Here is a 22,692-nt window from a genome sequence, read left to right as displayed (position 1 = left end):
TTGGGACTAAACGCTACTGGTTCCACATTGTGCGTTCGACATCTTTGACAGGCATAAAGCTAGCATAATTCCTTGGAAGTTCTGGAGCTACATCAAATTACTTCTGGGGCACAGCCGGGAGGGAGTGTGATATAGTAGTTAGGGTGCTGGACTAGTGGAATTACCACATTCCCTTATTGGAGGTCAATAATAACAAGGTAATAAACCAATAAACATTTATTTTGCCTGTGCAAAGTGGCAACCCCAATGCTGAGGTCGCTACAAAGGATTCAAACTGCAATACAAGCATAGCTATAGCAATGTAAATTAATCAAAACCACCCCTTCGTTACAGCCTTAAAGCATTTTGGGGACACTAAGCAACTAGCAGTTTATACCTTTTGACATGCTCAATTAGTCCTCTTTGTTGCAGCTACACTGTTTTGCAGCATGTAAAAGTTAAAGGTAAAGGACCCCTGACAGTTAAGTCCAGTCACAGACGACTCTGCGGTTGCGGCGCTCATCTCAATTTACAGGCTGAGGGAGCTGGCGTTTGTCCACAGACAGTTTTTCTGGGTCATGTGGCCAGCATGAATAAACCATTTCTGGTGCAATGAGACACTGTGACAGAAACAGTGCACGGAAGTGCATGGAAACATCATTTACCGTCCTGCCGGGGTGGTACCTACCGTATTTTTTGCTCTATAAGACTCACTTTTTCCCTCCTAAAAAGTAAGGGGAAATGTGTGTGCGTCTTATGGAGCGAATGCAGGCTGCGCAGCTATCCCAGAAGCCAGAACAGCAAGAGCGATTGCTGCTTTCACTGCGCAGCGATCCCTCTTGCTGTTCTGGCTTCTGAGATTCAGAATATTTCTTTTCTTGTTTTCCTCCTCCAAAAACTAGGTGCGTCTTGTGGTCTGGTGCATCTTATAGAGCGAAAAATACGGTATTTACTTGCACTTCGACGTGCTTTCGAACTGCTAAGTTGGCAGGAGCTGGGACCAAGCAACGGGAGCTCACCCCGTTGCAGGGATTCGAACCGCCAACCTTCTGACCGGCAAGCCCAAGAGGCTCAGTGGTTTAGACCACAGCACCACCTGCGTCCCTTTTGCACCATGAGTTATGCATAAATGCTTAATCTGCCATTCTCTTTGAAGCTGGGAGGCCAGGATTAAAATCCCCTCTCGGCCATGAAGCTCACTTGGTGACTTTGGAGCAGTCGTTGCTTAGCCTAACCTACCTCACAGGGTTATTGTGAGGATGAAATGAAGAAAGGGAGTACTGTGTACTCTACCTTGAGCTCCTTGGCAGTAGTAGACCTTAGCAGTAGTTTCCTGTGGTTACCTAATCACTGTCGTTTCTGCTTTAAAATGCAAAACAGAATTGCCACTGGTTTTTCAACACTATAGCGGGACTACTGCATTTTGCCTGCATGTACAGCCTGCTGCATTTTCGCCCAAACAAGCAGGCTTGATGCAGCCGCGTGGGTTGGGAAGGGTCTGTTCACCTAAAATGCACCATTTCTGGGGTCTTTTCCCCAACTCTCAATCCTTTTCATCACTTTTTAAATTTGTGCTGAAGTGCTTTTGTTATTTGAGCACTATTGTGCAATTAGTAATTCTATCTATCTATCTATCTATCTATCTATCTATCTATCTATCTCTATCTATCATCTACAGTGGTACCTCGCAAGACGAATGCCTCGCAAGACAAAAAACTCGCTAGACGAAAGGGTTTTTTGTTTTTTGAGCTGCTTCGCAAGACGATTTTCCCTATGGGCTTGCTTCGCAAGATGGAAACGTCTTGCAAGTTTGTTTCCTTTTTCTTAACACCGTTAATACAGTTACGACTTGACTTCGAGGAGCAACTCATAGAACGCGGTGTGGTAGCCTTTTTTGAGGTTTTTAAAGACTTTGGTGATTTTTGAAGCTTTTCCAAAACTTTCCCGACACCGTGCTTCGCAAGACGAAAAAAATCGCAAGACGACAAAACTCGCAGAACGAATTAATTTCGTCTTGCGAGGCACCACTGTATCTGTCTATCATCTATATATATCTATCTGTCTATTTATCTACGTATCATCTGTCTATATCTATCTATCATCTATTTATCTATCTATCTATATCTATCTATCTATCTATCTATCTATCTATCTATCTATCTATATCTATCTATCTACCTATCTATCAATCATCTATCTATCTATCTATCTATCTATCTATCTATCTATTCTAAAGTGTTCTGAAAGGTTTTGCTGGAAGATTTGGGGGAAGATAATAATTAAAATATTAGTAAAATGGTAGTAATCTGCCCAATAGGAGGATTCCCTTTTTTAAAAAAAAGATTAATTGGTACGAAAACACTTTCATTTTAAGTGCTGTTGTGAAAACCCTCAAAACGACACCCCACATCTTCTGCCTGGTTCCTTCTTCCCTCCCCAATTCCACTGCCCCCCCTTGGACCCCTGGCTCCCTGCTATTGAACCTCAATTCCAGTCCCCCCCCTCAAAACCAGCTTGCTCACCCCCACACCTCCCTCAACCCAGCCAGGCAATCGCTCCAACCACTAGGCTGGCCTACAGTAGACCCACACTCACTTAGGCCTCCTCTTGATAAGTTCAAGCTTTTATATTAATTCCCCATTGTTGGTGCAAAATCTTCCACAGGCTCTTCACAGTTCATTCCTGGAGCGTCTCAGGGCCCCCACTCTTGGTCCAGCTTCTTCTTCTACAGCCAGCATCTGCTGCAGGAACTGGATCAAAACACACACACTTTGGTTTCTTCTTAAAAAAGGAGAGCTCTTCACTATTTTCTGTAGTGCGTCTTTCACACCTCTCGACTACAACTCCCATCTGGTGGGGCTGTAGCCTAAAACCTATGGAGGGCACCAGGTTACTGAAGGCCACTCCAGTGACTACAATCTAATTCTGTGTTTCTCTAACTTGAGTCTAGCTGTTGTTGGACTAGGGGTGATGGGAGCTGTAGTCGAACAACAGCTGGGGACCCAAGTTTGAGAAACACCTGCTCTAATCCAATATGGTATCTCCTCTGCCCTTTGAAACCCTAAGAGCCATAGGTGCCGACTCCCTGGAGCTCTGAGTTCCCACAAAATTCCCCATGAAGGAGCCAGGCACCCCCAATTTCAATGCCAGGGCCATGCATGCTGCATAGCACCCACAGTCGTGGGGCCAAGCTGGTACTCCTGCTAAATATAGACCAGCAAGTGCCAACGTGTTGCACCCCAGAATACAATTCCCAGCAGAGCCAGCCAGCATGGCTAATGGCCAGGGATGGTGGGAACTGGAGTCCGCCCTGTTGACTACCCTTGATGTCGACAATACTGGGTTAGATGGACCAAAGGTCTGACTCATGAGGAGGCCCTCTTCCTCATAAGGAAGAGCTCTGCTGGACCAAAATCTCATCTGTTCCAACATCCTGTTCTCGCAGTAGGGAACCAGATGCTTATGAGAAGCCCTTAAGCAGGAGATGAGCACAATTTTTAAAATTATTACGTATTTTGTGTTTTTTCATATTGTAGTTCAATAATAATAATAATAATAATAACAAAACTTTTTTTATATCCTGCCCTCCCTGGCCAAAGTCGGGCTCAGGGCAGCTAACATCAAGTATATACGTAACATTAGTATAAAATCAAACAATAATTAAATTACCGTATTTTTCGCTCTATAAGATGCACCAGACCACAAGACGCACCTAGTTTTTGGAGGAGGAAAACAAGAAAAAAAATATTCTGAATCTCAGAAGCCAGAACAGCAAGAGGGATCGCTGCGCAGTGAAAACAGCAATCCCTCTTGCTGTTCTGGCTTCTGGGATAGCTGCGCAGCCTGCATTCGCTCTATAAGACGCGCACACATTTCCCCTTACTTTTTAGGAGGGAAAAAGTGAGTCTTATAGAGCAAAAAATACGGTACCTCCTAAAAACAGGTCAAAATCAAATTCTAATTAGAAGGCTTTCCGCAGGGTTAGGGTTGGGAACAGTAAGTGCTCATCATCCCAAGTGTTTACACGGAGCTTATATGGGCCTGTGAGAATTCTGGGAGGCCTCTTTCATATTAGTTCTTATACAAAAAGAAAAGGGGAGTCAGGCTGAGCAGAACAACTCTGTCTTGCAGGCCCTGCGGAAAGATGTCAAATCCCGCAGGGCCCTGGTCTCTTGTGGCAGAGCGTTCCACCAGGACGGGGCCAAGGCCGAAAAGGCCCTGGCCCTGGCCCTGATCAAGGTGAGCCTAATCTCTCTGTGGCCCAGGATCTCAAAGGTGTTATTATTTGTAGACTGTAAGGTCCTCCGTGGGGCGTACCAGGAGAGGCGGTCCCGTAGGTACGAGAGGATCCTAGGCCCTATATGTTGTGATCCGCTCTGAGATCTATGGATGAAGGGCGGTATACGAATTTAATGAACACAATATAAATACTGCTGTCCTGACTTGGGATTCCCAGTGACTGGTTTTCAGAAACATTTTCTGGCCCCCAAAACAATGCCTCAGTATATAGAAAACGAGCAACCAAACTTGTTCTTGATCACTGATAATAAATGCGTGAGTTTAAGCCTTACATCTGGGATCCGGTAGCTTTTTCCTTCAAGGAATTGCTTAAAAGCGTACGTTCCATGAAGCTGCATGCTCTCCATATCCTGCAAAGTCATTCCAAACCAAAGCATGTTAAGATGCACATTGAGAGAAATTTAAAGAATACCTAGCTAAATATTGTGAGATAAGATAATTAGAAAATTCTTGGAAGTAATAAATAGGACTAGGAGTAGAACAAGAATATGTGGTATTTAATATTAAGGATTTGAATATTAATAAAGGTGAAGAGGTTAGTAAATGAAAGGAGTTAATATTATGAGAAATATGAATTTGGAGAACTGTTATACAGGCGATATAATGAAATTCAGTTAGAGTGGATTCGAGGAAGCCAGTCACCAATATAAAGAGATTTAGGCGGTTAACATTAATTTTCTTTCGTGTTTAGTTTATTGTAGTGTATTGTGTCTTTCTTGGTTGTGTGATGTGTTATGTTTTATTTGTGATAAATGTGGAAAATCAATAAAAAAATTGGGCGGGGGGGGAATGCACATTGAGGGACTATTTCCCCCCTCCCTTCCCTCACCCCAGCTCTTTTCTTCTTCTTCACCTGCTCTGCGTCTCTCCCTTTCCCTCACCCCTCCACTGAGTGCGAACACACACAAATGTATTATCTGTGTTTCCAGGGCCCCCAAAAGTGGAACACTGGCCTGATGGGGCTAAGCATTCATTATGAGCAGGGCTATGCAGTCAGAGCAGGCATATTCGCAACAGCCCCCATTAAGTTCAATGGCATTAAGTGCCTCGGATGCCAATATAAGCTAGCAAACCAGGCGCAAGGATTTTATCTTGACCTACAAAGCCCTGGGGACGCGGGTGGCGCTGTGGGTTAAACCACAGAGCCTAGGGCTTGCCGATCAGAAGGTTGGCGGTTCAAATCCCCGCGACGGGGTGAGCTCCCGTTGCTCGGTCCCTGCTCCTGCCAACCTAGCAGTTCGAAAGCATGTCAAAGTGCAAGTAGATAAATAGGTACCGCTCCGGCGGGAAGGTAAACGGCATTTCCATGCACTGCTCTGGTTCGCCAGAAGCGGCTTAGTCATGCTGGCCACATGACCCGGAAGCTGTACACCGGTTCCCTCGGCCAATAAAGCAAGATGAGCGCCGCAACCCCAGAGTCGTCCGCGACTGGACCTAATGGTCCCTTTACCTTTACAAAGCCCTAAACAACTTGGATCTACAGAGCACTACATAGCCATTAATCTGTTGAGGTCCTCCTGGAGTGGCTTCAGCCAACAGATGTGCAAATTAAATCCACTAGGGGGAGAGCCTTAACTGCAATTGTTAGGGATTCTGCAGGAGGGGGTAATATCTTTCTGAGCACAGATCAGACCAAGATATACTATTGAAGGCAGCTGAGATGCTGCCGCTGCCTTTGCGTTCACTTTTCTGGTCCCATTTTGCCATCATCATCATTTTTACCCACCTTTCATCCTAAGGTCCCAGTATTCATACATCTTGTGACAGCTAACTGTAGGTCCCTGGTTTGACCATGCTTATCTACATACGTGATATATATAACTCAGCCTGGACACAGAAGTCCTCCTCTGAGGGCCTTCTGGTGGTTTCCTCACTGCGAGAAGCCAAGTTACAGGGAACCAGGCAGAGGGCCTTCTCGGTAGTGGCACCCTCCCTGGGGAACCCTTCAGATGTCAAGGAAATAAACCACTATCTGACTTTTAGAAGACATCTGGAGGCAGCCCTGTTCAGGGAACTTTTTAATGTTTGATGTTTTATTGTGCTTTTAATTCTGTTGGGAGCCACCCAGAGTGGCTGGGGGAACCCAGCCAGATGGGCAGGGTATAAATAATAAAATTATTATTATTATTATTATTATTATTATTATTATTATACATCCCAATGTCACTCTCTCGTTGACTGCATGACTGATGCGGAGTCTTTCAATCGGAAAAAGACACACACACACACACACCAAATATTTGGCAATACCTTTTCACCCAATGCCCTCTTTGAATTCCTGGAGCTTCTGTCTCTTGCTTTTGGATCTTCTAAAGGTTTCTGTTTCTTCCATGTCTTTGGGTCCAGGTACCAGGCACCATACCTGATCTTCTCAGACTTGGATTGACAAGATTCCTGAATGATAATAATAATATTATAATAATATCATCTCTAATTGCATTTTTAAAAACTGCATCTCAAACACTGGGTGCCTCCAGACCATGGGTAGGCAAACTAAGGCCCAGGGGCCAGATCCAGCCCAATCGCCTTCTAAATCCGGCCCGCGGACGGTCTGGGGATCAGCATGTTTTCACATGAGTAGAATGTGTCCTTTTATTTAAAATGCATCTCTGGGTTATTTGTGGGGCCTGCCTGGAGTTTTTACATGAGTAGACTGTGTGCTTTTATTTAAAACTCATCTCTGGGTTATTTGTGGGGCATAGGAATTCATTCATTTTTCCCTCAAAAATATAGTCTGACTCACCACATGGTCTGAAGGACAGTGGACCGGCCCCCTGCTGAAAAAGTTTGCTGACCCCTGCATCCAGACTGTCACTGTTAAGTTGTGGGTGAACATATCAGACGACACAGCGATTCTTCAAACAGCTCTTGTTTATTCACAGGCCAGAACAGAACTGAACTGAAGGGTTCAGCCAGCCTGCTTATATAGAGCTCCAGTACAACGTAACTGTAACAACTTTCTGTAACTATCCAATCACTGAACGTCACTTTCGATCCCTTATTTGCATATGTGGACCTGAACTACCTGCAGTATCCCCCTGCTGGCCCAGGGTGAGAACTTCAGTACATAACAGTCACCCTTTTGCAAGAGGGACTAGAGCACTTCAGTTGTATGCAACTGAAGCAGATTAAAGCACTCCTTTGCCCGAGCTCTTTGCTTTATCCCAAAGAACAGCATAGCAAGTACAAGATGACTAAACCTGGGGACCCAAGGGTTGCTTACCTTGGAATGGCTACCTTGCTGAGCATCGCTTCTCAGGCTTGTCTGGGGAGATGGCATCCCTACATACTTCCGCAACTCAGCAGGCAAATAGTTCAGCTCCTCAACATGTATCGGGCCAGACAACGGGGGCTTGGTTTTGTAATTTGTATCAAAGAGGCTTATAATGGTGGCTTCATCGATGTCGTATTTCTCTCCACCCTGGAATGGTAATTCAGTTAAAACAGGTTTATATTTATATTTATATTTATATTATTTATAAATATATTCCAACAAAAGGGATATTTATTAACTCGAGTATATTTTCGCCATTCGCAATTGCAGGTTAGCCTTGGTAAATATCCCTTGATAAAAAAATCATTTGATTTTTATCTTTATTTTAGTAAACTTAAGAATCAGTTTTAGGTCTTAACAGCATGAAATCTTGCGAGGAGGGCGACTTACAAAAAGCTCGGGCTTCTAGTGATTCAGAACATAACCAATCAAGGATCAGCTGCACCTAAGGAGTTCCCTATTGATCAGCTGATTGAGACTAATAGCAAGCCCCACACTGGCTGCTTGCAGGTCCAGTTTGGATTCAGATCTATGGGGCTCATCTCACTTTACTGGCCGAAGGAGCCGGCATACAGCTTCCAGGTCATGTGGCCAGCATGACTAAGCCGCTTCTGGCAAACCAGAGCAGCGCACGGAAACGCCATTTACTTTCCCGCTGGAGCGGTACCTATTTATCTACTTGCACCTTGTGCTTTCGAACTGCTAGGTTGGCAGGAGCAGGGACCGAGCAACAGGAGCTCACCCTGTCATGGGGATTCAAACCACCAACCTTCTGATCGGCAAGTCCTAGGCTCTGTGGTTTAGACCACAGCGCCACCGGCGTCCCAATACAAAGTTACTGATATATAAAAATCAGTATCGATTCATTTTCCTTCTGACACAGCCTCCCACTCAGCCTCTAGGTTCTTGCCAAGGTCCAAACAAACTCTTAGCTCATCCACAAAAGTCTCATGACAAGCAGAGTTTCTGGAAACGGTGGACATCACCCTAATTTGAAACTCTTGACTTGTTTTCTATGGGCAGGCCCAGGGGGGATGTTGCTTCCTCAGCTGCCCCAGTGGCGTAGCAAGGTCAGGTGGTACCCGGTGCGGAAAATTTCTTGTCACAATCACACCCCGCATTGAAATCTAGTTGGACTCCCAAGAGACTGCAATTTACTCCCAGTATAAAAATATTGGCTGTGATCTACCCATTGTGATTGCCAGGAGTTGTTGATTGACAAAAGTTGTTGAGCTTTCTTTAGGGGAGGGTTGGCCAAAGTCGTTGAGCTTTTTTTTTGGGGGGGGGGGGTTACAGGGTTTGGGTCATGACCTGAGGGAGTTTCTGCCTCTCTCCTTCCCTCCACCCCTCTGCTTGTTTGCTCACCAGCCTCCTTCCCATCATCTCCCCATGCTCCCAGCAGCCCGGGAGCGTGGGGCTGTCAAAACAAAGAGGGGAGGGCAAAAGGCCGCCAGCAAAGTGGCTCAACTCCCCCCTTGCCCCAACGGTTCGGGGTAGGCAGGAGTCGCGGGCAGGTGGTGCGCCGAATGTCACCCACCCAATGATGACACCCACCTTGCTCCGCCCCTGGGCTGCCCACAATTGTGTCCCATTCAGACGTTCTCTCCACACCCAGGTCCAGTTACAGCAGGTTTGTTGAGCTTCCCAGGGGCTCCAAAGGGTGGGAAGAGGGGGCCCCTCCACTCACAGCTCTTTCCTCACCCCCCATCCTCTCTTCCTCCTCCAACTGATATGACTTGATGAGCGACACCTCTCTGACTGGAGCTTAAACTGTCCTGGATTTTGCTAAAGTTGAAATGCATCAATTCTGACAGGAAAACATGGCAGGAAATACAAATACAAACATTGCATATTCTGAGAGAAAATACAAATTTGGGAGTAAATTTAAAACCCACAGATTAATGTGAAAATGGAATGAAAAGGTCTGAAAATAATACGGAACAGAAATGGTCAGATTCACCCATCCCCAGTACAGAATCACAACAGGAAAGAGAGGAAGCTGCCTTATACTGGGTCAGACCATAGGTCCATCTAACTCAATACTGTCTGCACTGACCATCAGTAGCTTTCCAGGGTTTCAGAGAGGGAGGTATTTCTCAGTGTTACCTGGAGATGTTGGGAATTTACTGTATTTTCCACTCTGTAGGACGCACCCGACCATAGGACGCACCTTGTTTTAGAGGGGGAGAACAAGAAAAAAAATTCTCCCCCTCTCTGCTCAGCACCCCTTCAGCGAAGCGGCAGGAGAAACGGAGCCCCTTCCATTTCTCCTCCCACTTGGCTGAAGGGGCGCTGTGCAACTCTCCCTCTGCTGAAGCCAGGAGAGTCTTGCTCTCCTAGCTTCAGCAAAAGGATCCCGAAGCCTGCAGACCGCAGCGGGACCTCCCGCTGCACTCCGGAGGCTTCAGGCAGCTATCCCTGAAGCCTGGAGAGCGAGAGGGGTCGGTGCGCACCGACCCCTCTCGCTCTCCAGGCCTCTGCGCTCCGGAGGCTTCGCGTTGCTATCACTGAAGCCAAGGAGCCTGCATTCGCTCCATAGGACGCACACACATTTCCCCTTAATTTTTGGAGGGGGAAAAGTGTGTCCTATAGAGTGAAAAATATGGTAATTTTGGACCTTCTGCAATGTATGCATTGCTCTGCCACAGTTACAGACCTTCTGGACAAGTCAGTTCTCCACATGCAACATCGAGACATTAATCTATAGCATAAAACCTACTTTTGGTCTTTCAGCAAGATTGCATGCAGGGATTATTTTGCTCACCAGAGAATCAAACCACCTGCAGAACTCCTTCGCAGCTTGTTTCACATTCTCGCCAACGGGAGGGACATAATTCATCCTGGCCTCTCTTTCTCTTGCTGCTATTTCCGTTTTAGTGAACCACTTGTAAGGGTCCTTGCCTTTGGGGTCCTTGCTGCTGGAAGCAATTGCAGAATGAAACCATTAACGGTGCAACCCATTCCCCTGTTTGTTTGTTAAATTTTCATTATCCTTTCCTCTCAAGGAGGAAGGGCAAGGAAGAAACACCAAAGCGGTGAAAGAATACAATTTAAAATAAAATGTAAAACATCTAAAAAATATATTTAAAAGCATAAATGAGTCACATGTCCTCACAGTGTTTTAATTTAGAGAAAAGGCAAGTAAGAAGCAAGATGATAGAAATTTTTTTTTTTTTTAAATGCATTGCATGGAGTATATGGATAAAAAAAGTTTTCTCCCTCTCTCATAACACTAGAACTTGTAAAAAAAAAAAAAGTGTGGGGGGCTAAAAGACCCCTAGAGGGTTAAGTCCAGTCAAAGGTGACTATGGGGTTGTGGTGCTCATCTCGCTTCAGGCTGAGGGAGGCAGCGTTTATCCACCGACAGCTTTCCGGGTCATGTGGCCAGCATGACTAAACCGCTTCTGGTGCAATGTGACACTGTGACAAAAATGAGAGTGCACGGAAACGCCGTTTACCTTCCCGCCGCAGTGGTACCTATTTCTCTACTTGCACTGGCGTGCTTTCGAACTGCTAGGTTGGCAGGAGCTGGGACAGAGCAACGGGAGTTCACCCCGTCGCAGGGATTCAAACCGCCAACCTTCTGATCAGCAAGCCCAAGAGGCTCAGTGGTTTAGACCATAGCGCCACCCACATCCTTAGAACTAGAACTTTTTACTAGAACTTGTAAACATCCAACAAAGCTGAATGTTGGAAGATTCAAAACAGATAAAAGAAAGGACTTCTCCCCACAGCATATGGTTAAAACTATGAAACCCACTCCCACAGAAGGCAGTGATGGATTAGACAAATTCATGGAGGAGAGGGATATCAGTGGCTACTAGCCATAATAATAATAAATTCATTATAATAATTTTTTATTTATACCCTGCCCTTCCCGATTTAAAAACCAGGCTCAGGGCAGCAATCAGCGAATATAAAACATTGTTTAAAATGCGACTTAAAAACAGCATAAAACAGCATAAAATACAACATAAAATGCAGCATCGATATCAATAAAATTCAAAAATTCAGGGGTCATGGCGGCGGGGAACCCAGTCAGTAGACATCAAATGATCACCAGGGCTAACTGGCCAAGTTGGTCCTACTAGGGCCAGCAAGGAGACCAGGGAAGAATTTAAATGTGGGGTCCCAGAAAGGGTTTCTTCATAGAAGAGAAAAGGGAAAAGGGAATAGAGAATCAGGCTAATTCCTTTTTTTTTAAAAAAATAATCTTTATTGGTTTTTCAGTCACATACTCCACATACACATATTGTATCACATTCTACATTCATACTTGCTCTTTATCCATTTTGCATATTATTGTTCCTCTTCCATATTTGTCCATTTTTGTCCATAGAATATTTGTACACAAATAAATCCTTCTATTTACACAATTCTTGTTGTCTATCTATATTCATTTGCAACTACTATTAGTTACATTTGTCCTGTTATACATTTTGCTTCTTGTTATTTTTATTATCCAGTAAATTTCTTTGTATTTCATATTATGAGGTTTATTTCAGTTCTACTGGTTTCATTATTTCACCTTATCTTTCCGATATACAACCTAAATTTTTCCCATGAGAATCAGGCTAATTCAAATTGAAGGCCAGGTGGAATAGCTCTGTCTTACAGGCCCTGCAGAAGGAGATCAAGTCTATGTTTATGTTCTTCCTCCACAGTCTAAATGACCCCTCCAATACTGAATGCCTGCCTAGAAGCTTCCTCTGCTGGAGAAATGTTTCCTACCAGTTATCACAGCTATCAGTTTTCCCAGTAGTGATGTATGGAAGTGAGAGCTGGACCATAAAGAAAGCTGATTGCCAAAGAATTGATGCTTTTGAATTATGGTGCTGGAGGAGACTCTTGAGAGTCCCATGGACTGCAAGAAGATCAAACCTATCCATTCTGAAGGAAATCAGCCCTAAGTGCTCACTGGAAGGACAGATCCTGAAGCTGAGGCTCCAATACTTTGGCCACCTCATGAGAAGACAAGACTCCCTGGAAAAGACCCTGATGTTGGGGAAGATGGAGGGCACAAGGAGAAGGGGACGACAGAGGATGAGATGGTTGGACAGTGTTTTTGAAGCTACCAGCATGAGTTTAACCAAACTGCAGGAGGCAGTGGAAGACAGGAGTGCCTGGCGTGTTCTGGTCCATGGGGTCACGAAGAGTCGGACACGACTAAACGACTAAACAACAACAACAAAATCACAGCTGGAGGGAGCAATGCTTCTGAAGACCAGTTGCTGGAAACCAAAGTAGGGGGTAGAGTCCTCAGATCCTTCTTGAGGGTTTCTCACAGGCATCTTGTTGGTCATTGTGAGAAGAGGAAGCTGAAATAGATGGACCAGTGACCTGATCTAGCAGGCTCTTCTTCTCAGAGGCTACCTGTTATGTACTGAGTTGAATAGGATCCAAACTGCAGCAGTCTGATTGGTCCTAGAACAATAGGATCCAAAATGCAGCAGTCTGATTGGTCCTAGAACAATAGGATTCAGAATGCAGCAGTCTGATTGGTCCTAAAACAATGCAGCAGTCTGATTGGTCGGCAGGAGCCACCCAATCCAGCTCCAGATAGAAGTGAATCTACAACCTGATTGGCCTACAGGAGAATTCCAGAATTAGCCAATCACGTGCAGCCCATTGTGTAAATAATGTATATAAAGCAGATACTTTGAGGGGACTTCCATTCCCTCCTCACCACTATGAGCTGAATAAAGAGCATGAAATCCACTCTCGACTCTGAGTATATTTCACTACCGTTTTCTCTTTCTCCAAAGGCTCTGCAAGCACTGGACCCATTGAACTCCACAAGGTGGCATTCAAGAGCCAGGCAGTGCATCTGTGGTTCAAGTTTTACACTGGCCTTCAGACAGACTGAACTAACCTTAAGCACGGCAAAATTACACGCTGCAGCAAATCTATGTGGAAAATGTATGTCCTTGTGCTATAAAGCAGGGTGACAGAGGGCAACTTCAAGGGGGCAGAGGAACCTTCCCTGCACCTCCCTGCCCATCTCCCCACAAGTGCTTTGCCCCTGGTGTTTTTCTCTTAATATGGTTCTGAGACCAGAAGTAATCCTTGACAGGAGAACAGACATTTGGGGTGAAACAATTTCAGGGGAAGTCAGGCAGGGGAACGTGAACAGAAACATCTGGAGATGTCTTCTACCATGTCGGACCACTGGTCCATATAGCTCCATATTGTCTGCCACATTATGGTTGTCCGTAACGTAGAACAAAAATAAGCCAGAACATTTATCGTAGAAAAAGTCGTGGGATTTCAGCAGGAAGTTGTGGGGTGTGCAGTTACTGGAAATGGACCACCCCTAAAACTTGGCACATGTCCCTATGAGGGAAAAAATAGACAAGACCTGTGCTGGGCCCAGGGGTAACCCGTGAAACGCAGTCCAGGACGGGTCCAGAATCGGGAGATTCTGCTAGGAGTCAGTCCAACAGGGCCAAGGCAGGACACAAGGCAGGAAACCAGGCAAGGACAGGGGCAGAATCTAGCATACAACAATGTTGCTCCCGCAACCTGGGGCAGGGTCCGACAGCCTTTTATCTTTGTCAGGGTAGCGGCTGGTCCTGATCCCCCGGCGACTCACCTCCCTGTTTCACCCGAAGGCGAGCACTCCTCCTGCGAGTCTCTCCTTCTCTCAGACCTTAGTCCCTGCAGTTCGGGAGACGTCTGTGGGTTACTAGACCCAGGGGTCACCTCAGCCTCCCCTGACCCAACCGGTAGTGGAGCAGCTGTAAGTGATGGCACAGCAGAAGGCAATGAGGTAATCCCCGCATCTGGAGTCAGGGCAGGCTCAGGCCCCTGACTCGGCCCAGCTGGTGCTTGTTGCAGGGGAACCTGTGCAGACTGGGACTCTTCAGGATCAGGCCCCAGACTTGGTTCAGATGATGCCTGAGGGATCCGCTGCAGACTGAGTCTCCTCTGGTTCCGAGTCTGAGCCCAAGTCCCAGGCCATCACATGGCCTAACCGTGTAAACTGCTTCATAGTTCCCAGCAGTCCCTCAGGGTCTTGTTCCAGGTGTTGGGTGTGCAACAGAGACAGAGCTGACTATCACTTAATATGGCAAAGTTTCAGGTTTTCTTGCTTTCATTTGAGCAAGATGGGAAGCAGATGGATCTTGTCAGTGTAAGGAGAGTGCAACTGTTGAATAATAATAGGGTATGTGGGGGGTTTTGTGTTCAGATTAGTTTTGAGTAGAGTACATGTGAATGGTTTTGGTGATTGTGTTATTATTATATGTGCGCTTTTGGGTAATATTTGATTTTCCAGATGATACATATATTGTAATTATGTTCCTTTTTCATAATTGTATCTTGATGCTTTGTGTACAATTTGAATTTGTGGCTCTTATTTATGTTACTTATGTACATTGTTTTCAGATATCTTTGTTGCTTAATCATGTTTCTTATAGCGCAACTATAGGAGGAGGACAACAAAGAGTATTGTTCTGTATTGTATGTGGAATTTGTACATATTTTTTCATTGGGATGTGTAAACTGCTTAGAGATTTCTCTTGTAATATGAAGTGGTATACAAGATAGATAGATAGATAGATAAATAGAAAGATAGATAGATAGACAGATAGATAGATAGATAGATAGATAGATAGATAGGAAGTGGAATCACATTGCAACTTGAGCACAAATCATCATGATATTTAGAGGAGCCCATAGTCTGTCAAGTATCACAGGACCCTTGTTTTTTGCTGTCCACATTATTAGGTGCTGCAGCTATGGGATAACAAACCTCTTTTAACCAACAAGCTTAAGTCTAATTAATGCATGAAGGAGTTAATACCATAGAGCAAGCTGTTCTGCCAGGCTTTATTCACCTTAGGAGGGACTAAGCAATCAAGCCTTTGCTTCCCTTCAGTCAGCCTGAGGAGCTCAGCATGTGAAGGGACTAAGCTGGTTCCTCCAGCTTAGCTACATGGCTCTCACAAGCCACTCTTGAGTTCCTATCCAATAATTTAGGAACTTTCACCACTGTAACTAAGCAAAGTTTTGCTGCCTATGCAGCTTTTCCTGAATGCTTTAAGGAAAAGCATTTGAAACTAATATTGGAAGAAGTTGTAAGTAAACAAATTTTAACCTACCTAACATGTGGTTTTTTTCTATGCTAGGGGAAGAGGGAAGTTTTGGAACTCACAAGGACATATTTTAAAGGACTAACAGGCTATATTTCCCCACTTTACTTTGCCACTTATTTCATGATTTTAATTCTCTGCTGGGGTTCTCCTTTGGTGTGAGAACCTGGATCTTGGCATTCCGGGAATTCTGGTTTATATATGGTACCTACCGGTATATTTTCCTTACCACCACCATCATCATTATTTTAGTACCTTCATCCTTTCAGAAGCAACCCATCATGCTCTTTTTCTGTGTGATCCCTGACACTCACCAGCCAATGAGCATGGCCCCTGATTGCTTCTTTCTTTTGTCCTCCAACCAAGACGGAACTGCAGAGGGAACTGGGTACTCCTGTGTAATGTCAGCATCAGCAACAACATCTTCATTCATCGGAAGCATCTCTGGGTCCAAGATGCTTAGAACTTCCTTGAAAAGCTAAGAATAAAACAAGCCAGAAATAATACCTCAGTGTAAATGGAACAAAAGTTTGGCTTCCTTGGACAACATTTGAGCCAGCCCTCATTGAGGTATCAGTCGCTGGCTTTTATTTTACTTTTATTTATTTAAAAGGATTCATATACTCCTTAAAATTTGGGGGGGAAAGTCTGTGATGCATTACATTCATCTTTGTTTATTTGCACAAAATTTGCACACAGGTTGTAGGATGTTGCTGTTTATTGGGCATTGCCATTCATCGTTATGTGAGACGGGATGTACCTGCCCAACCCAATATTTTTCCCAGTTGGCACCCCTGGGGGACAACTCTTTTTAAAAATTAAGGATAAATTTTTAATCATAGGAAATGTGGAGATCACCATAGGAAATATTTTATAGAAGTTCACCACCAATGCAGGGATGGATGATGAAGGCAGTATGAACTCTACCAGAGTAAGTGGTCCAAGCATGACACTATTATGATGAGTCATGAGAATGAGTCATCAATGCTAGATCACCCTCTCCTGGGACAGATGAGAACAGCAAGCCTGGAGTGTGACCTCCTACATGCGTTGGACCAAGGACGTGTGGGGACAGTCCCAGGGATGCTGGGAACCACGATATGGAAATTAATGCATAGCAATGTTTTCTGCTTGATGAACGGGATGTTTCATTTTTGTACCTAGTAAGACAATTTGAATGCATTTATCAGTTATTTGACCTTTAAAGGAGTTCACAGATCAGTTTCATTCAATTCTGGGGGACAGATGTCAGAATATACTTCACCATTAAGAAATTGTGAATTAAAAACTTGTTTAAAAGAAACCTTCCACTTACCAGCCATAATATGTGCATCAACCTCAGCTTTCCATTGCTCAGATTTTTATGCTACTAAGGCCCAGAATTTAACTGCATCGCTCCCAACTGCAGCTTGTTCCAGTTCTTGGCAAAGTTGTTTGCAACGATGCACATTTTTACTTTTAGCAAATGTTTGTATTTCCTTCCTTGTTGCGCCATTTCTATTACCCATATTTCATTTCCCAGTTGTCTAGTCTGCCTTGCTAATCTATTTAGCTCGTTTCTTTTTCCTACATTCCTCATCATGTCGGAGCCAGCCGTTACAAATGGCGCAGTTTAGCATAAAATAAAGACACAGAGAGCCAGCAATATTTTCAGGATGGTATGAGCAGCTCCTTTCGAACTTCCCTCTCCTCCGGTAGCTTTTTTATTATCCTTTGTCTCTCTCCAGCCGCATGGCCGTTTGCCAATGTCTCACGTTACCTCATCCGGTCATGGCTTTAACCCACCCACAAACCATATAAGGTCATCACTGCCCAGAGGAAACACAACTCCATTTAAGGTCAATACATTCCAATACATTGTAAAGCTCAGAGTGCTGGTCAGCCGAGGTCAGGGGGCACCCTGCAATATTACAAGCCTTTACCGTGGCTTTATGACTCCCACATCATCAGGAATCCCTCAGCTGGGAAGGGAGGCTTCCCGTTGCCTGACTGAGAGATCCCTCCCCCCTCCTGCTTGCACGCAAGCTCTTATAGGCAGCTGAAGCCTCCCTTCACAGCTGAGAGATCCCTGCCCCGCTCCTGCTTGCACGCAAGTAGGAGTTAGGAGGCTGCTCCGATAGGTAGCATGAAGCCTCCCTTCACAGCTTAGTTGCTGGGGTCAGGGAAGGTGGAGGCAGCCCGGAAGCTGCATCTTAGAGCCCCCGCACCACCATCATATGGGGACTTCCGAGCAGCTCCTGAAGCCAGCCAGAGCCAACTGCTCCGGGCTGCTGAGACTGCCGCTGCTGCATTTCCCAGGGACATTAGATGAAATCCAGGGACACTCCAGGGATGGAATTTGTCCAGGGATTTGTTCGCAAATCCAGGGACTGTCCCTGGGAAACGGGGACATCTGGTAACCCTATCTCAGGAGGAAGGGATTTTGTGCCTCTGGTGATATATATACCACCTTAGCTGGCTTGGGGTGATGGGGACATCTTTTGCAATTCTGCCTCAGGTTGTATATTAGAGGAAACAGCAGAGAACATGTGGATGTCATGAGACATTTGCACTAAATGCTGTTGAATTTTCATGAGGATTTTTTTTTAATTCACGAACTGATACGGAAATGTGGAAAACTGAAGACTGGAAAAATGAGAAACTGAGAGAAACCAAAAGTGACAGACTCTCCCATCCCTATCTAATGTAAGATCCAGCCACCAGCATGGTGTATAAATTTTGGTCTGTTGTCTTTAAAGAAATAGAATCAATTTGCAGTATGAAAATTGTACAATCCCCTCTCTTAGTTCTGCTGGGGAATATAGATGAATCAAATCAGCAATTATGCAACAGGGGGTGCCTAATCTTTCTTCTAGCCGCTGTGGGCCTTATAATTGCCAAACATTGATATTCTGCCATGGGACTGTCATTAGACTCTTGGTATATGCAATGGTCATTTGGATATTGTGAGTACAGTGGTACCTCGGGTTAAGTACTTAATGCGTTCCGGAGGTCCGTACTTAACCTGAAACTGTTCTTAACCTGAAGCATCACTTTAGCTAATGGGGCCTCCAGCTGCTGCCGCGCCGCCAGAGCCCGATTTCTGTTCTCATCCTGAAGCAAAGTTCTTAACCTGAAGCACTATTTCTGGGTTAGCGGAGTCTGTAACCTGAAGCATACGTAACCTGAAGCGTATGTAACCTGAGGTACCACTGTATTATGTTTTTAAAAAGGAAATTTAAGGGATTTTCCAAGGAAATGGCAAACCTTGATTAGATGAGGGTTGGAATACAGACTGGCATCTTGATGCCAACAACATTCTACAGTTGCTGCTGCCGGTGGGGAAATATCTGCATCTGTGAGCAGGACCACAAGAAAATCCCATTTGGAAACAGCCAAAACTTCTTTCTACAAACAAGCGTAGATGTAAGGAAACTTCTCAGAAATGCATTAGAAATAATGGAGCTCATTGTTAGCTTGGCATATGATCCTTATAAACAAAATTCAGGAAAATGCATGGGAATAATGATGGCCTTTCAGTTTGGACCACAAACTGCCAAGCAAGTGATGGCTTCAGTTTCGGGTTGGCTTCAGTCTATTATGAGCATGGTTCTTTGATGCCCCTTGCAACATCAGTAAAAGTCCCCTGCAGTAAGAACCCTGTTCCTCAACCATATTTGTGAGGTGTGAGAGCCCGAAAAGGGAAGTTCCTCTCATTTGTATTTTACAGAGAATCCCCTGTTGGTATCGGGTGAGAGATATAGCAAACGATGTCGGTGGTGCACAGCAGATTATTCCTTTCACTAACTCCCCTTCAGTGGTGAAATCTCAGTGGTAAAGCAACTTGCTTTGCATGCAAATTGTGATTAGATGTTTTCTCATTCGCTGGCCTGTGCCCCTTTGGGTGGAAGGAGGGAATATAACTTTATAATATCATCATCCAAATCAAATACCAGCAAATTTAAGCTGTGCGATTAAATGTGACCTGTAGCTCTTGCAAACAATCCCACTTCCCCAAAGGACTAGACTGTTTGCAAGAAGGAAAGTGATAGAAAAAGGCAATGGAAAGTATGGATAGTGCCTGCTTCAACACAATGTCATTTAAGTTGCCCACAAACTGATCAGGATGCATGCTCAATAAACAAGTGAGCTGGAAACAGCCTGTGTCACAATTAGGGACAGGCAAATCTGTCAAGTTGATTTTCTCTCAGTTTCTTATTTTTCCAATCTTCTCCACATTTCCACATCTGTCTGCAATTTTTTAAAAAGAGTCCTCATTAATATTTGTCAGCAGCTTGCTTTAAATTTCTCCTAATGTATACAATTTTCTATACGACTTTGCCTAATACTGTATAATGCATTTTTGCATGTCGTTTTAATTAATAGACCCACTTTTATGCATGCATTTAGTACAGTGGTACCTCAGGTTAAGAACTTAATTTGTTCTGCAGGTCCGTTCTTAACCTGAAACTGTTCTTAACCTGAGGTACTACTTTAGCTAATGGGGCCTCCCACTGCCGCAGCGCGATTTCTGTTCTCCTCATGAAGCAAAGTTCTTAACCCGAGGTACTATTTCTGGGTTAGCGGAGTCGGTAACCTGAAGCGTCTGTAACCCGAAGTACCACTGTACATGCATTTTTCTACAGATTGCTTGTTCAGAAAACTGCCTTTAAAAATTAAGAGAATGGTAGTTTTACCATGTGTTGTGTGAATATCAAAGTGGGTTTCATTTCATGTGTTGCTGCAGGAAGTGTGCATTAGGTAGATTTGCCTTTCTATGTGACCTGAACCAAAATCCTCCCTCATTCTTCCCAATGTTTAGTGGGAATCTCCTTTCTTGTAACTTGAAGCTATTGGTTCAAGGCCTAACCAGGAGAAAAGAAGTTTCCTCCATCTTCCATGTGACAGCCCTTGAGATATTTGAAAATGGCTATCATATCTTCATATGACAACCCTTTAGATTTGTTTCAGCATCAGCTGAAATAATTTTTGCACAAATGCTGAACCTTACCTCTGGGGGAATGCTTTCTTCTAGATGAGGGTAGAGGGCTAAGGGGTGCTGGCTAAGGCAATACTCAATCTGAGCAATGTAGGCCCTTCTGGCTTGCAGATTTGGGCTGATTTTGGAGGTCTTCGTCTGGGGCTTGGTCAGCATTCTTTTGGCCCTCGGTTGCATTTTGCCTGGGTCCTCAGGTTTACTAGGGAGAATAATAGGGGTGAGCTCCTTTGGGCGTCGGATGACAATGTTGTCACAAGGAGGAGGGAAACCGTCCCTGAAATCGTCCAAGCCATTTTTCAGGAAACGCCAGCGCTGGCCGTTTAAGGAATCCAAAAGCCCGGATTTGTTAAGGGAACGCTTTTGAAAGCATTTAAAGGGCATTTTCTCCTTGCATCTGGAAAACAACAACACTATGTTAATAATAATAATAATAATAATAATAATAAATACATACATGGTTCCAACCACCAAACTTGCAGGATCAAACTGAAGTTTGTAGATTATATTTACAATGTAAAAAGATGGAATTTACCACACAACCCCAGGCCATATTTCTATGGGGCTTAGACCGGGTATGTTTTCTTAGAACTACAACTGTTCTTAGCTAAAATTGCAATTGGAAGAATACATACCAGCAGGTGAAAGTAGCAAAATTCCACACAAAATCTGGCACCTAAGACGTGTGCAAATATTGCAACATTGGGTGGCTGGCTTCAGAGTTTTCACAAAGCAGCAAATCTTTGCCTCCCGGTAGAAAGGAGACAACTGAGCGCCGTTAAGCATGTGCCCTTGGTGTGTTTGGGCCCGGTTGTTGTGGCAACCGAACTCTGCAGAGCCGGTTCATTCACAGCAGCAAATTTTCTACAGGCAGGGACGAAGAGGATTTACCCGCCTTTTATGCTGTAAGGAGGTAACCTGAGAACACCAGCAGAGGAAATCTTGAAGGTCTCGATCCACTCACAGCATGCTAGGGCAGGTTGGGAAACCTTCCTCAGACTGAGGGCCACATTCCCTCACGGGCAGCATTGCAGGGGCCGCAAACCATTGGTGTGTGTGGCAAACATAGATGTGCGGGGCCAGACAGGCACTGCTCTCCATCCTAGCAAGCAAGTGTAATAAACAAAAATCTGCCCTTATTCCCTTATGTTGGATACAAGAGCCCTTATAGAGTCCTTTGTAGGTTCTCCATCGGCTGGAGAAAATAAGAGAGGCCAACCAGAGAATATTGAGAAGCAAAGCAGCTGGTAAGCCTGATCTGTATTGAAACTGTTGCAACAGGGTGCTCCCCTCACACGTAGGAAAGGAGGAGGACCCCAAACAAAGGTGTGCCTGCCCTTATATAAACATTTTAAATTCCCTGCCCTGGAGCTCAAGACCACCCCTCCATACATCATACCTACATCACAGAAAGGGCGGTCTACAACAGAAATCTGAGTGCGTTGTTTATCTCCTGTCTGGCAGGTTACCTGTTAATAGTTACTTGATTGGATACCCTGGGGAGCCTGGCCAGTCTTCTGTAATGACAAATACTTAGTTCCTGAGCCAGGTCACAGGCTCGCCCTTTTCATACACAGACATACCCTTAAGACAGGATTTTGTGAAGGAAAAGACAATGGGGAGGCTTTTCCATTTTCCTTCGACCTTGCAAAGAAATATTTGAGGTCAATTTGGGAGGAACAAAATGGTTTCAGGGCTTTTTCTGTGGGGTTTCAGACATGTGGTTTATATATGCAGTTATGAACCTTTATCATATATATATATATATATATATATATATATAACCTTAAACTTTTTGTTTCATAAGACATTGTCAGAGTTCAAGGATGCATATCAGCCACGTAAAATGAGGAGAGGAGGACCCAGAGCAGGGAGAGTCAGAGAAAGATAGGGGCCTCACGTTCTCCATTTCTGTACTAAAGGAACATGCAGCTTGGAGGGTGTGTTACAATAATTCCTTAGGTCCTAAATATAGAATAAATGTCGATAAATGTACAAGGCAAACAGATACACATGAGTATATAAACCACATGTCTGAAATAGGAGAGCAATCCTGAAGCTATTTTGACTCT

At 44.5% G+C, this 22,692-nt stretch overlaps 1 protein-coding gene across 1 annotated transcript; it reads right to left on the bottom strand.

The window, feature by feature from the left end:
• Positions 1-201: 201 nt before the first annotated feature.
• LOC308485312 (protein FAM47E-like) lies at positions 202-21,451 on the bottom strand. Its single transcript, XM_081021014.1, has 9 exons — positions 21,256-21,451; positions 20,636-21,017; positions 15,960-16,123; positions 10,317-10,467; positions 7,502-7,699; positions 6,529-6,672; positions 4,551-4,628; positions 2,158-2,729; positions 202-1,618 (listed from the first exon to the last, which is right to left on the bottom strand). The coding sequence occupies exons 2-8, from the start codon at positions 21,002-21,004 to the stop codon at positions 2,649-2,651; spliced, it is 1,185 nt and encodes a 394-aa protein (XP_080877140.1). The 5' UTR covers positions 21,005-21,017; positions 21,256-21,451; the 3' UTR covers positions 202-1,618; positions 2,158-2,648.
• Positions 21,452-22,692: the final 1,241 nt, after the last annotated feature.

The sequence above is a fragment of the Podarcis pityusensis genome, assembly GCF_964106645.2.
Source record: "Podarcis pityusensis genome assembly, chromosome: 9".
Classification (NCBI taxonomy): domain Eukaryota; kingdom Metazoa; phylum Chordata; class Lepidosauria; order Squamata; family Lacertidae; genus Podarcis; species Podarcis pityusensis.
This window is presented reverse-complemented; position numbering and strand designations above follow the sequence as displayed.

Excerpts from the sequence above, each read along its gene's own strand:
- LOC308485312 (XM_081021014.1), bottom strand. The coding sequence starts at position 21,004 with ATGCCCTTTAAATGCTTTCAAAAGCGTTCCCTTAACAAATCCGGGCTT. Across the intron at positions 16,124-20,635 it reads AAGAAAGCATTCCCCCAGAG|CTTTTCAAGGAAGTTCTAAG; the intron begins GTAAGGTTCAGC and ends TTTTATTCTTAG. Across the intron at positions 6,673-7,501 it reads AGCAAGGTAGCCATTCCAAG|GAATCTTGTCAATCCAAGTC; the intron begins GTAAGCAACCCT and ends ATTATCATTCAG.